Genomic DNA, 15516 nt, shown 5'->3' with positions numbered 1-15516 from the left:
ACATGGAGTACTTGCTTGTAGTTCAGGGCTGAAGGAGGGATTCTGTTCTTAGATTTCATTGGTGCTTTTCCTTTTATCGGTGGAGGTTGCACATAGCAGGGAAGGTGTCCCCAGTCACTAGTGTAGAATGTCCTCCCGGGGAGAAGAACACGGGCCACCCATCCACAGTCTTCATGCCTCTTACATCTCCAGGTGAGATCACTCAGATGATGGAGCAGAGTGACCTCTCGGTGAAGGACGCTGCTGTGGACACTCTGTAAGTGGTTTCTGCAGGGGTCCTCTGGCAGTCTGGGCCTCCTGTGAGCCCTTGGACCACCTGCTAGTCCCAGGGCTGCCTTTCTTTGTGATCCAACCACATTGTCCCCTCATGGCCCCACCACAACCCACAGTTAGCTTTGTGGCTTTTGAGTGGATGTGGTCTTGACCTGGAGGGGACACCTTTCACCAGAGCTGCCAGGGGCTCAGTGGGCGTCCCCTCTGTGATGGCAGTGAAGACACCGTGTGGGGCAGGGCTGCGGCTCACTCACCAGCGTCCTGTGTCCCAGCATCCAGTTCTGCGGTTCCCTCAGCCCCTGGGCTCTGCTCCACAGAGGAACCCTGATGTTCTGAAAGGACTGTGACTCAGCTGCACCTGGGTGCCATGCAGAGAGCACTGTGCTGCCGCCTGCACTTCCTCCTCGTAACACTGGGCTGGGCTGCATTTCTGCCCTTCTCTAGGAGGGGACTGAAGTCCACAGAAATTCAGTAACTGGGTTCTTGTGGCTAGGGCTGCCTGCCCCAGACACCAGGAGTACTCACGCTGGCCTGGGCCATGCAGCCCCACTCACGTTATACCAGACGTGCAGTCCTGTCCCCTAGACCCATGTAGCTGGACAAGGAGAGTGATTAATGAACCAGCAGTGAGTATGACCTTGCCTGCAGGCTCAGGTGAGACACACAATAGAATTTCATGTTGTTAAGTAAACCTCAGGGCAGTTTTCCTCACAGTTTAAGTAATTGTAAGGCTATAGCGCTTTGAGTGGCCCCCTCAGACCTGATACTTTGGAGTCTGGGTTCCTCCTTACATCAGCAGAGGGCTTGCCTTCTCCCGCCTGCCAGGTTCAGAGATGCGAAGGAGGCAGTGGTGAGGCGCCATGATGGCACTGGCTCAGATGGGCACCTGGCACACGTCTTCCGACACGCAGCAAAGGAGCTATTCAACGAGCACGTGGAGGAGATCACCTACTGCGCCCTGAGGTGCTGAGGATGGCGTGGGTGTGGCCTGTGTGGAGGCTCTCCTGGGAGTCCACACCCAGCCTTCAGCATTCCCCACCAACCCTATCTTGCTGACATTCCAGCTTAGACTGAGATGGTGCTCAAGTCCTGGAGGACTCAACAGCCAGCATCCTTGTTGTTCATTTTACAGGAATAAAGACTTCCAGGAGGTCACCCTTGAAAAGAACGGAGAGGTTCTGCTGCGCTTTGCTGCTGCGTACGGGTTTCGGAATGTCCAGAACCTGGTCCTGAAGCTCAGGAAGGGCAAGTTCCCGTACCATTTTGTGGAGGTCCTCGCATGTCCTGGCGGTAAGCGTGTTGGCAGCCCTGCAGGCTGGGCGCACTCTTGAGCTGGTAGGAGATGTCCTGGACCACTCGGTTCCCTCCCAGTCCTGAGGTGTGAAGCGTGGACAGGTGGACAGGCCCCAGGCGTTCCCTTGGGGATGCGCCACGAGGAGGCCTGTGTGGTGCCAGGCAAGCCTGGCCAGGAGCGCTTGTCAAGGCAGGAACGGGACACTGGCCGGAGCCAGGCCTGGGGACCCTGTGAGAGGAGGCGGCAGAAGGGGCACAACCCGACCGCGGCTCCGGTGCTGCAGGAGGGGGGTGGGACCGTCGCAGGCTGTGGTGACCCAGGCAGGTGAGGTGTAGCGGGGGAAAAGGAGAGCCGGCTGGAGGCCTGCGGTGGCATGGGGGGCTCAGGGAAGGCGCCCCATCCCTGCTGCTTATCCTCACCTCTAGTGGGGGCAGCGTATCCCTGTGAGTGTGGAGGGAGATGAGAAGTGAGTGGAAACTCGGGGACAGACAGGCACTGCAGGCAGGAGATGCTGCGTCCTGGGCCTGTCGCCCAAGGATCTTGTGGAGGAGACTGCCAGGGGCTGAGTGGGGCACACGGGAGGAGGCGGCGTCTGCACATCGGAGAGGAAGCACTGGCCCGGAGGAGGCTGGTCTGCTCGGAGCTCCCGGAGTCCCCGGGCTCGCCCGTCCACACGGGGCTGCTCAGGGACCAAGAGGCCGCACCTGGTCGGTAACACCCTGCACTCTCCTGGCATGGAGAATTCCTAGGGAGGGCAGGAACCCGGACTTCCAGGCCAAGCTGCCCAGTTCCAAAAGGTTTAAGGAGAAATAGGGACTGGTTTGCCCCTTCATGGGTGCCAGGAAGAGGCACGCTGGCCTGTGGCGTGTGAGAGCCCAGCTCCAGGCTGGCCCCAAGGCTCACTTCCCTTCCTTCCCTCCTGCTCCAGCACTGTCCCCTCTGAGTGAAGCCTCCTGAGACCGTTCCCCTGTGTGTGTCTTTAGGGTGCTTAAACGGCAGAGGCCAGGCGCAGACGGAGCACGGACACACAGACAAGTTCGTGCTGCGCCAGATGGAGGGCATCTATGCAGACATCCCCGTGCAGCCCCCCGAGTCCAGCGCTCATGTGCAGGAGCTGTACCAGGAGTGGCTGGAGGGCACTGACTCCCTCAAAGCCCAGGAGGCCCTGCATACCTCCTACCAGAGCCCGGAGCGCTGCACAGCCGCCCTGGACATGAAGTGGTGACGGGGCAGGGCGGGCTGTGTGGGGAGAGGACCACGCCGCCTGGGGGCCGGCCCTTCGGGAAGCACAGTGGGCAGCTCCGGTCAGTCTCCAGCTCTCCGCCCCGACACACAGCGCCAGCTGCTGCTGTCTTCATCGTGAGTGGTTTCGGGGGACGAGCTCCCCGGCCTAAGTGTCCCTTTATCGTAAGACAGGAAATCCCCAAGAGTGAGGACAGAGACACACTACCGTCACCTAGATTCCAAAAACCCCAGGTGTCCTGGGAAGAGCTGAAGCCGATGACCACGCTCACGCCTCAGTCCTTGCTAGAGAAGCAGGGGCTGGGCTGCGGCCTGGGCTGCGGGGCCTGGCTCGGGTCCACCGGACAGGCCTGCCCAGGGTGCTCCTTTGCTCTCACGCAGCTCTGAGACCTGTAAGTTCAGGCAGCCATGGCCATGCCCGCCGTCACACCCGCCTGGAGCCACTCTGCCACTCGGGCCCTGTGGGCACTGGTGGCCATGGCCTCAGGGTGGCCCTGGGCATCCAGGCTTTGAGGTGGGCCCACCCCACCTCACGGCAGGGACAGGGCCTGACAGGAGTCACACACTGAGGGCACCCGCTGGAGCCCTGGACAGGGCCGGGAGAAGCCTAGCCGCCCCTTGGTCTCAGCGAAGGTCGGGAGCAGGGAATGGGAGGCCCCATCTGACGATGTTGGAGGGGCCGCCCCTCACCCCGGCCTCTTGTGCCGAGATGGCGCCCTCCTGCCCCTGCCCTGCTGGTGTGGGCTCACCTTGAAAGGAGGCAGCAGTGTACCCACCAACAAAACTGGCTGCTGGCGACAGATTCCACAGGACCCTGTGCTCCCCCTGGGGCACTGCGTGTAACCAGTGTGCCATCCTCTTCCGCGCCTGCACCTATGTGGGTGGTGCCTGGACGTGTTAAACTGCATCCTTTTTTTGCTTTCAATCTTATGGAGTCAGGAGTTAATCCCCAAAGTAAGTGATGTGAAATAAACAGTTGCAGAGAGTGAAGTGGAGCGAGCCGGGCGAAGTCCACACTGGCAGCCCCGTGAGGCCCTCTGTGCAGCTTTGAGGAGGTGTCTGCCTGCTCTTGCTGATGTCCACCAGGCCGGCAACAGCAGTGTGCACGACCCAGGGCAGTGGGGAGAGGCTCTCTTCCTCTACTCTGACCCCTTGGTGTGAGCAGCTGGTCAGGGGCAGGGCCTGCTGGGAGCAGTGCGCAGCCGGATGACGGGGTCGGTGTCTGCCGGCCAGGGCAGAAGTGGGTGGACGAGCTCAGGTTCCTGTCCCACTCGCACCCGGGCTGCCCCCCGATGGCCACTGCCCTCTGCTACTCGGGGCCCGAGGCAGAGCCGAGGTCTCAGTCATGCGTATGCTGGCCTGAGAGCTGGGACCTGCTGCCCTTCCTGAGTGAGGGCCCTCGGTCCTGCACTGGAGCCACTGCTTCTGTTTGGCACCAGCTTGGGGCCAGGCAGGGCGAGCTGTTAGGGGTCGTCACTCGGAGGGCGTCCTGTGGTCTCCCATGTGTACATGGTCGTGTGGCCCTCACTCCGCCATGAAACAGGCCAGCACTTGTAATTCCACGCTGTCTGTGCACACACCATTTGGGTTTTTCCCAATCTCTCAACATTTGTCAAAGCAAATAACACTCGGCTTTGATGTTCAAAAATTGAGAGTCTGTGCTGCACAGACCTTAGTGTCACTTTGGGATACAAGGGGAAACTTTTTTTTTTTTCCAGTGTTTTGAGACAAGGTCTTGCTGTGTAATTCAGGCTCGCCTTGAACTTGGAGTGATCCTCCTGCCTCAGCCTCTTGAGAGCTGGGATTATAGGCGTGTGCCACCAGGGCCAGCAAGGACATTTCTGAGTGAGAGCATGTGTTTTGAAACAGAGAACATGTGCAAGGGCCGAAAATCTTACTTACCCTGAAATACAAATTATATTTGGCCCGAAAATGGGCAAGGGTTTTTATGAGGTATTGAGGCCAGTGCACGGTAAAGGCCTATACTCCCAACCTGAGCAGTTTAGCCATTTAACAAGACCATGTCTCAACATTAAAATAAAATGGTTGGGCTGGGGATTGAAAAAGTCATCAGTAAAATAAAATGATCAATGTATGTAGCTCAGTGCAAAAAAACTGGGTTCAGTCCCCAGTGCCACTTGAAAATTGTGGTCAGTAGGGCCAGGGACTTAGCTCAGTGGTGCTGCCACCTGCCTTGCAAGCGCAAGGTCCTGAGTTTAATCCCTGGTACAAAAAAAAAAAATTGTGGGGCCAGGGATTTAGCTCAGCGGTTCCAGTGCCTGCCTCGAAAGCGCAAGGTCCCAAGTTCAATCCCCGGTAGCAAAAAAAAAAAAAAAATTGTGATCAGTGAGGAGTGGGTGCTCGCATGCTTGGCAGTCACACCTCAGGTTAAGACAAGTCCCTGTGGGGGGAGGGAGGGCCCCCCAGTGTCAGGTGACAGCAAGCTTCCTCACACCCAAGTGGCACCCAGAGGAGCAGACCCCAGCTGGGGCCCTGGACCAGGCAGAGGAGAGGGGAGGGCCGACTGGACCCACAGGACAGAGACAGCCAGCCCAGAGTGCTGTTGGACACAGAAGCACCTGCTTTGTGTGCATGGAGGCTGGGGACTGAATTGTGTAGATGAAAAGTGGGAGGAGAAAACCCTGCAAGCCCCACTCAGATTTGGATTCAGTCTAGAGGGCTTCCTGTCACACCATGGAACCAGCTGCTGCTGAGCTCTGGGCTGCAGTGAGGACCCGGACCTGGGACAGGACTGCTGGGGAGAGGGAAGTGTCACCAGGCAGAAGAGACCTCCAGCAGAGGATGTCATCCATCCTACAGTGAATCGGGACCCAGTCTCTGGCCCTGCTGCCTCTCCCTTAGCGGTAAACAGCGTGTGCTCTCCCTCCATCTGCAGGGAGAATTCCTGTGAACAAGTCAGGGAAGACATCCTGCCTGGCCATGTCCATTCGCCTGGACGGCAGAGACCCTTCTGTGTGCTGGCAATCGATGGCAGTTGGATCTTCAGAGGAAAAGAGAGCGTTTCTCCTGTCAGAAGTGACTCCCAGTAGGGACAGTTATAAGTAAAGTGCTCTAGTCCTGCTGCCTCCCACTTCTTCCCAGTGGCCAGAGAAGCTATTTCCACACAAAACTTTAAGGTATCCACCAGCTGGGTGGTGGCACACACGTGTTAATCCCAACACGGGAGGCTGAGGCAGGATTGCCGAGAGTTTGAGGTCAGCTTGGGCTACATAGTGAGATGCTATCTCCAAAAACTAAAATACAGTCAAGGAATCTTGGTGTTTCCAGGTCCAGTGGTGCACTCCTACAGTTCCTGCTGCTTGGGAGGCGGAAGCAGGAGGACTGAGTTCAAGCCCAGCCCAGGCAATTTAGAGAGACCCTGTCTCAAAAAAGGGGAAACTTTGCCGGGGATTTAGCTCAGTGGTTCCACCGCCTGCCTCACAAGTGCAAGCTTCTGTTACCAAAAACAAAACAAAAAAGGGGAAGTTTAAAAAAAAGGATCAGGAAGAAGAAAAAGTTAAAAAGGGCTGAGGCCATGTCGCAGTGTGAGGGTCCTGAGCCCATCCCACCCGGTACAGTTTAAAAAGAGGGAAATCTTGGGGTTTGGTGTTACGGTTCAAAGGAAAACAGTTTTACAGCTGCACTTCCAGTGCAGTATGGTCTGCTCCCCCACGAACATTCTAGACGAATCCTCTGGAAGCTGTTGAGTTAGTAGAGAGATTTCCTGTAAAAAGCCGGCGAGACTTGTCTGTGCATCGTGTCTCCTCCTGTGAGCTGTGGCGGCATCTGGGGGGTCGTCTGAAGCTTCCCCATGAACCTGTGAGGGTCCAGTTGGGTACTTGGGACAGCGGCCACTGGCTGAGTTCTTTTCACTTTTAATTTTATTCACCCAGGACTTCCTGCATGCTGAGCGCCACCCAGCCTCTAGTGAGCCGGCATGGGGGCCAGCAGGGGTGACAGTGTCTGGCCGTGGCCCTGAGCTCTATGGAGCCATCCACCCAGTGGGGCAGCCTTCCTTCAGCTCCTGCCTCTGCCCTTCATTGGCCAGGGTTCCTCTCCCTGCGTGCTTGCAGGTGGTCTCAGAGAGCAGGGCGGAGGAGGATCTGAAGGGCAGCATAGGACAGCAGGGCAGGAAACCACCCCAGACAGGTGACCAGCGCTGCCCAGAGCACTTCATAGGGTGTGAGGAAGGGGCAGAGCTAGCGGCAGGAACTCGGCAGCACTGGCATGTGAACTGGTTTCTCCAAAGAGGCTCCACTTTTAGCCAGAGTTTCCAGGTGGTTTGAATTTCACTGCCTGAAGAATTGTGACCTTGTGGAGAAATGAAGTTGTATAAATCAAGGAGCATAAATTGACTGGGTGTGATGGGGCACACTTGTCATCCCAGCCCTTGGGAGGCTGAGGCAGGAGGATTGCTACAAATTCAAGGCCAGCCTGAACTGCATAGCCAGATCATGTCTCCAAAAAACAAAAAGCATAAGTTGTATTTTTAGTTCTTTTGATAATCATTTTCACCTCTGTCTAATTTGGCGCACATACGTGGGCGTGTGTGTGTGTGTGTGTGTGTGTGTGTGTGTAAGACTGCTGGAGAAAAATCTTAAAAATGTGTCTCTCGATGAAACTCTGACTGCTGTCGTTAACCTTAAGGCCAGGCATGAGAAGGCACCTGACTCAGGAGCCTGCTGGTCTTATTGGAGGGAACCCTTGAATCTTGCAGATTTCCCACCCCCCTTGTTGAGGTTCTCCTATTCATTGACCGCCCCCATAATGGAACCTCGGTTCACAAACTTAATTTGTTCCACAATTCTGGTCACAAACTGAATTGGGTGTGAACCAAATCAAATTTCCTTATAAGGCTCCATGTAAATATGGTTAATCGGTTCTGACCCCTACGAATGTAGTCATGAACTGAATCAAATTTACCATAGGGTTCAAGGTAAGTAAGGTTAGTCTGTTCTGAACCAGTTGTAGTTTGGTTTTTTGAGATAGGGTCTTGCTCTATAATTCACACTGGCCTTGAGCTTACTATGTAGCCCAGGTTGACCTCAAACTTGCAGCAATCTTCCTGCCTCGGCCTCCCAAGTGCTGTGATTACAGGTGTGCCCGGCCCAGATGGGTTTTTTTGTTTCTTTTTTTGAGACACAGTCTTGCTTTGTAGTTAGTTCAGACTAGCTCTGAACTCTATGTAGCCCAGGCTCACCTCGAACTTACAGTGATCCTCCTGCCTCAGCCTCCTAAGTGCTAGGATCACTTGCATGAGCCACCAACCCCATTCCAGATTTTTTTTTTTTTTTTTGGTACCGGGGATCGAACTCGGGTCCTTGCAGTTGTGCAGCAGGTGGCGAAACCTGATCTAAATCCTGGGCCCCCCAGATATATTTTTTTAACCACAAAATAATGAAAACAAAGTACAATACAGTAGGAAGAGAAGGAACATGACCTTGCTTGAGGCGACTTGTGGAGGACAGGAAGGGGTGGGAAGGTCACTTCCGGAGGGAGCGGCCCCTCCCCTCGGTACCTGGGACACAGGGAGGGCTCCTTCAGGGGCCCCTTTCCTCTGCCATTCAGCTGCAGGGTCACTGTTGACGGAAAACCTGTCCAGCATCACTTCTTTCTTCCTGCAGTGCCTAACCCTCCGGAAATGAGGCCTCATTAGCGCTCTTCGGGCCCAGCTCCGCTCGTCACAGTTGGGCTGCTGCTGCTCACACACACCCTGGCACTTGTTCCACTTTTCCGCAAGGGACTGTGTCGCATCCCTGCTAGCCTCCTCCCCGTCCTCTTCCTCAGCAGGCACCTTCTGCCGCTCGCTCTCCCACTGCAGGACACAGCTTCTGTTGTCTTCTTCCAGAGGCCCCTGGACTTGCTGGCTTATGTCTCCTTCTGCCTTGATGAGTTCCTGTAGGCTTCTGCACCGGCCTTGTCAGACTGGAAGGCTCACCACGTCTCACCACTCCGTGGAGGCCACTTCTCTTGTGGGATTTAGCAAACCACCCCCTACTGGCTCACATCCATCCCTTGCTGCACTCATAGTGGGTTTCTCACAGTGAGTCACTGCGATGACCTGGCTTTGTTCACAGATCATAGCTCCACTAACGCTATCACCTGTTTCTCATTCAGCCACACTAACAAAAGTTTCTCCACCTCTTCCAGCACTTGTGTCCTCTGCATGGTTAACAGCATTACGCCTTTGCCACATTTCTCCTCAGTAGCATCTTTATTCTTCAAAGCTGCCAAAATCATTGACCGCCATTGCGTGCTCTGATGCCAAGTCAGTCACATGAATACCACTCTGTTGCTTTTCTACAATCTCCATCCTCAAATCGGTGGCTATTTTTTCAAAACCTTCTCCTTACCGTTCTTGCTCTGCACATTCTTGGCACCCTCATCACTGTACTGTGCTTTCTTTTTACCACCGCGCTTGCTCTGCACTTTCTTGGCAGCCTTGCTGGATTGACAAACACTATAGTGCTGTATGTGCTGAAACATACCCAAAAAAGCTTCACAGGTCTGTCTTTGACTGAGATCTCGACTAGAGGAAGCCACAACCATGTGTCTGAGCAAGGGAGATACCCGGCACAGTTGTGTCCATCACCCAATACGGGGCTCAAGAATGGAAGCAAAATTTTGCCAGACACTTCTGTTGTGAACCAAATTGTCCACAAATGGATTCGTGAACCAAAGTATCACTGTACTTTCTTTTGGATGATGAAAGGTTGCCCATGTCCTGTACTCCTGAGGCACGGTCCTGCGTGTTGACTAGGAATAAGCCACATCCTGTTTCAGGAGAGGTCAGTCCCTGGTCTAAGCACCATGCCGGGCTGGGGGCTGCACACCTGTGAGCCTGAACCTTGCCCACAAGGCCTAAGCAATGTTGTCCGAGTCTGATAAATCCAGGTGTATAGGGAGTTAGGCGAGGACAGAGGGATGCCTTTGAGCACTGCGGCTGTGGCCAGGCTAGTGTCAGATTCCATCAAACCGGACTGGGGGACTGTGTCTGAGTCTCACTTGGATGGATTTCCAACAGGCCCTGAGGGTGAGAAGAGAACCCTCGAGCTGTGGGAAAGCCTCGATCAGGTGGACAAGGCTATCTCCAGATGTCAGCCAGACATCACCCACCCTAGTGGTGCCAGACACACTGGCCAGCCATTTGGATCGGTGGGGTTGGTTTCATTCACCTGGTGTCCCCAGGTCTAGCATACCCAGGAGCTGCGGCACGAAGGTATCACCCAAGCATCAGGGCTGACCAAGAATGCAGGCGCCTGCGCATGCGGGTCACATGGGAGGCAGTGTTGCTTCCCGAAGGACTGTTGTGGGTGGGGTGGGGCGGGGCGAAGGTGTCTTTGCCCCCTAACCGCGCCCTGCCACCCTCGTGGCTCAGCCCCTCCGCAGTGACCCGGCCTGGTCAGGGCAATGGGGGTCGGGTGCCTGCGCCCCTTGAGCGCTCTCCCAGAAGAAGAAAGCAGGATTACACATCGGAATAAAAGGCTCAAATTTGGGGCTGGGGAGTTGGCTCAGGGGTTTCATTGCCTGCTGCGCAAGTCCAAGGACCCAAGCTCGATCCCCGGTACCAAAAAAAAAGAAAAGGCTCAAATTACAAATTTATTTTTTGAAGAAAAGCCTTTATTGATACATTTTAGATATACATAATGATCACATTCATCACAGGGAATTTGTACCTGTACATGGTATGTTCTGCTTTGTTCCCATTTCTCTCCCCTCCCTTCAACCCCTCGTCCCCTCATTTACAAAAACTTTGTTTCCATTTTTACTATTATCTCTTTTTTTCTTGGCTCTTCTCTCCTTTTACCCCCCTCCCTCCCTTGTTCACCTTCTCATTTGAACATTTTCTTCCTATTTCCCAATATCTGTTGTACGTTTTGGTCCTTATTTCCACTTTCAGTTTCTCACACCAGAAAAACAGCAGTTTTTAAATATGTGTGTCTGATTTATCTCAAGAGTATGGTCTCAAGGTATATCCATTTAGCTAGAAATGTCTCAAGTGTATCCTTTAAGGCAGAGTAGTACTCCATTGTATAAAAAACCCCACATCATCTGTATCCCTTTATCAGCTGATGGGCGTTTGAGCTGTTTCTGAGATTTAGCTGTTACAAACTGTGCCACTATAAACATGGGTGTGCATGTATTGCTGTGGTATGATGCTTTTAATTCTTTCAGGAAAATACCAAGAAGAGGAATAGCTGGGTGGAATGGAACCTCTACTTTTAGTTTTTTGAGGCATCTCCACACAGATTTTCACAGTGGTTGCCCCAGTCTGCACTCCCAGGGGTGGGAATGTTAGTGGCTAAGCATAGTTACAGCGAGCTAGTAATGACCCAGCAGTGAACAGGATCACAGTGTGATTGGTCCAATTTTACCTGCTGTTCCTGGGGCTGAGTGGGCAGTTGTCCAATTTCCTTACTTCTAGGATGTAGAAAAACATGGTTAAGCCAGATGTGGTGTCCACAACTGTAATCCCAGCAGTTGGGAGCCTGAGGCAGGAGGATCACTGTGTTTGTGAGGCCAGCCTCAACCATATAGTGACACCCTGTCTCAAAAACAAAATCAGTGGGCCAGGGATTTAGCTCAGTGGTTCTGCCGCCTGCCTCATAAGCGCAAGGACCTGAGTTTGAGCCCTGGTACCAAAAACTCAAAGCATGGTTAGTATATTTTGTAAGTCTCCCCTACAGAAAAAGTGGGGGTGAGCACTTTAGATTGTGTAGCCTCTCATCAGAAAGAAGTGTGGTGCTTCACCTGGGGACAGCAAACAGCTCCACTCTTGGTGACCCCAGCATGCATGAGGTTCCACTCCCCAGGAAGGCAAGGAGGAGTAAAAGGGTTCCGCAGCTTTGCATCCTTTTTCTTTTTAAGCTTTCTGTTGTTTTTTTTTTTTTTGGTACCAGGATCGAACTCGGGACCTTGTGCTTGCAAGGCAGGTGGAGGCACCACTGAGCTACATTGCCAGCCCTTTATTTTATTTATTTTTATTTTTATTTTTTTTGGTGCCAGGTATTGAACTCCTGTCCTTGTGCTTGCACACCAGGGAGCAAAACCACTGAGCTAAATCCCCGGCCCCTTTTTTTGAATTTTTAATGATGGAAACAAAAAACATCTCAGACCAAAGCTTCCGGAAGAACCACTTGTTCCTCCTGCCTGTGTCCCTCCTAGAACTTGGCCTTGGCCCCTTGTCCAGCTGGCATCTAAGAGAGGGGTCTGAGATGTCCTGTTGGTGGCTGTGTTGTCCCCCAGCATATCCACAGAGTACCTTGTGGGCCTGAGGTGACTGGAGTTGTAAACTTTCACCGAAGTCTCCATCTCAGACCCCTTGGCGATTTTCTCCTTGCCTCCAGCACCGGTCACTTTGCAGGGACAGCTGTTCATCCCAGCCACCAGAGCCTGGATGGGACTGGACGGTCGAGTCAGGAGCACTGCCATCCACGCCCTCACAGCTACATCTCTGCCTCTGGAGCAGCGCCTGCTTCTGTGGACCTGCCCGTCTGTCGGCACAGAGTGCCCACGTGGAAAGCTAGCTTTCCTTTGCACAGGAATGGTATGGACTGTGATAGGGTCACTCTCAGCCTGGCAGCCTCACCTGAGTGAACTGAGGGTTTCTGGTGTCCCAGGGCAGGAACTGTTGCTAATTCCGGGGTGGCCTCACAGTGGCCCACCTAAACTGTCGCTACTGTCACCTTTCACATTCCACGTCCAGTGAGGAAGAAAAGGAAACCCAGGTCCATGTGTACAACTCACTCCTTGGCTACTTCTACTTGTGTGGTGCTTGTGTGACTGGGAAACAATGTTTGTGTGCTCTGTGCAATATCGGGGACTCCTGAGGGTTCTTTTTTTTTTTTTTTTAATTTTTATTTTTTGGTACCAGGCATCAAACTCAGGACCTTGTGCTTGCGCAGCAGGCGTCAGAACCACTGAGCTAAATCCCCAGCCCTCCTGAGGGTTCTTGAGAGAGCATTGTTGTGAAAGTCCAATAGAAGCAACCCTTGTCTTCCTGGACAAACCTGTACAAGTGAAACAATGTTTAGACTGAAAATAGACTAACCAGTATGGCAGCAGTTTTTGTTTTGTTTCGTTTTGAGACAGGGTCTGGCTATATAGTTCAGGCTGGCCTTGAACTCTCTGAGATCCTCCTGCCTCAGCCTCCTGAGTGCTAGGATTACAGGTGTTTGCTACCACACCCGGCTCACAGCAGTTTTAATGTTACTAAATCCTTTCAAAGTGGTTTGAGAAGTATCTTTTGCCATTTGCATGTTTTAGTTGATTCTCTGTAAGTAATGGAAACATTTTTTTTGGTACCGGGGATGGAACTCAGGACCTTGCACTTTCAAGGCAGGTGGTGGAACCACTGAGCTAAATCCCCAGCCCAAGGGAACACTTTTTTTTCTTTTTTGAGATGAAGTCTCTTACGCTGCCCAGGCTGAACTTGAATTCTTGGGCTCAACTGATCTTCCAGCCTCAGCCTCCCAAGTAGTGGGGACAAGAGAATCCCAGTTTGGGATTGCAGTTTGAAACACATTTTTCACTAGACACATTGGGGGTCACAGCTGCTTGTCATAGCAGGCACAGTGAAGTCAACATATTTGTCAGTGAGCTGCTGAGGACTCTTCCAGTGTCGTGCTGACTGGACACTCGTGGTTAGCTTTATCTTCCTTCTGTTTTCCGGTTCCTGTTTGGGAGTGTTCCAAATGGGACCCCTAGGGCGAATTGTTGTCATTTTCATTATTCATGGTTTTTTATTGTGTAATGGTTCTTTTCCTTTGTGGCTTTTTTTTTCTGGTACTGGGGATTATACCCAGCCCTTTTATTTATTTAATTTTTTTGGTACCGGGGATCAAACTTGGTTCCTTACGCTTGCGCAGCAGTCGGAGAAACCACTGAGCTAAATCCCTGGCTAGCCCTTTTATTTTTTATTTTGAGACAAAGTCTCATTAAGTCACTAAGTTGCTCAGGCCAGGTTTGAAGTTTGTTGGGGTTTTTTTGTTTTGTTTTGTTTTGCTTTTTTTGGTGCCGGAGATTGGGGACCTTGCGCTTGCGAGCGAGGCAAGCGGTGGCAGCACTGAGCTAAATCCCTGGCCCAGGCTAGGTTTGAAGTTGTGATCCTCCTGTTTCAGGCTCCCAGGGTGCTGGGATTACACACATGCAACACCATGTCCAGCTCCAAAATGGTCCTTTTGACCATTAGTGGTTTTTGTTTCCATTGTGAAATAATACTTCATATTCAGCTCCATAATTATGTGAGACCAGCGTGAAGAGGTTCTGTCAGTGGTGATAGGTCTGACTCCCATTTGTCCCCAGCTGCCTGAGTCCCTGAGCTCTGAGAATAATCACAGCCAGTTCCTACATCCTGCAGCCCCCACCCCAGCTGGGAACGATGCCTGCTCTGCTGGGACCTACACAGCAGCCCACCCACCTGCTGGGTCATAGCACCACTGCTGCACTGTCCCATACTCAGCCATTCTTGCTCCCCATGCCACCCTTCCGGTCACTTCACACAAGCCTGTCCCCTACCCATAACAGTCCCAGCCCAATAAACTGAACTCAGACTCTCCTGGGTGTTACTCCAGGAGGTCCCGCCCGGAGCCCCAAATTCAGGCTGCTGTGTTATTTAAATATGAAAACAATGTGGAGAAAACTTCAGCTCAACTCCAGGTCCCAAAGTGAATATAAAACCACCTCCTGGTTTAAAACCAGGGGAGATCCTCAGGGCCAGGGATCTAGCTCAGTGGCGCTGTGCCTGCCTGGTAAGTGCAAGGTCCTGAGTTCAATCCCTGGTACAAAAAGCAAAAAATTTAGGGATTTAGCTCAACGACACAGCGCCTGCTTGGCAAGCCCCCGCCTGGCAAGCACAAGGTCCTGAGTTCAATCCCTGGTACGAAAAAACAAAACTAAGGGAAAGCCTTATGTGTAGAGAAACCCTGATTGTTCTTTTATCTCTAAATGTGCCTATCAAAGCTTACAATCAACTCAAACCACATGAGTATCAGCAGTTTGGAGAGAAGATGTATAAATGTGAGGGACACAGGAAACCCTGCAGTTATTTCCAGTACTTTGTGAAACATCCAGGGAAAAACACTGCAGCCAAACCCTATGAATATAAGCAATGTGGGAAATGTGTTATTTCTTCCAGTTGCACTCAGATACATAAAAGAACTTACACTGGAGAGAAACTTTTTTTTTTGGTACCGGGGATCAAACTCAGGACCTTGCACTTGTGAGGCAGGCACAGCACCAGTGAGCTAAATCCCTGGCCCAAGAGATACTTTTTATACTTAAGAAATACGAGAAGCCCTTTACTAGAAAACAAGAAAGAACCCACTGTGGGGAGAAACTCTATGCATGTAATGTAAACAATGTAGGAAACCAATAAAGCCATTTATTTATTTATTTATTTATTTATTTATTTATTTATTTATTGTACCAGGGATTGAACTTGGGACCTTGCGCTTTTGAGACAGGCAGCAAAACCACTAAGCTAAATCCCCGGCCCAGTAAAGCCATTTATTATAAAATTCATGAAAAAAATTCACAGTGGGGAGAAACCCTATGTGTGTCAACATGTGGGAAAGCCTTCAGAGGCAGTACTTCATAGAAATGAAAGAAACTACAATGGGAAGGAACCATACGTGTGTAAACAATGTGGAAAAGCCTTCAGTACTACCAGTCACCTTCAAAGACATAAAATAATTCACATGGGAGAG

General features: G+C 52.2%; 1 protein-coding gene across 6 annotated transcripts in view; it reads left to right on the top strand.

Moving 5' to 3' along the window:
* Narf (nuclear prelamin A recognition factor) overlaps window positions 1-15202 on the top strand; it is a 32150-nt gene extending 16948 nt beyond the window's left edge. For all 6 annotated transcript variants that reach the window (XM_013078204.3, XM_021241127.2, XM_021241128.2 and 3 more), the window contains 4 exons: window positions 193-256; window positions 1099-1236; window positions 1406-1563; window positions 2551-15202. In XM_013078204.3, coding sequence (XP_012933658.1) covers window positions 193-256; window positions 1099-1236; window positions 1406-1563; window positions 2551-2792 — 602 coding nt within the window. In that variant the 3' untranslated portion in view covers window positions 2793-15202. The remainder of the gene's footprint in view (window positions 1-192; window positions 257-1098; window positions 1237-1405; window positions 1564-2550) is intronic.
* The last annotated feature ends 314 nt before the right edge of the window (window positions 15203-15516 follow it).

Source organism: Heterocephalus glaber, unplaced genomic scaffold, assembly GCF_053883595.1.
Source record: "Heterocephalus glaber isolate CG9 unplaced genomic scaffold, H.glaber_assembly_v1.0 deba00000937, whole genome shotgun sequence".
Classification (NCBI taxonomy): domain Eukaryota; kingdom Metazoa; phylum Chordata; class Mammalia; order Rodentia; family Bathyergidae; genus Heterocephalus; species Heterocephalus glaber.
This window is presented reverse-complemented; position numbering and strand designations above follow the sequence as displayed.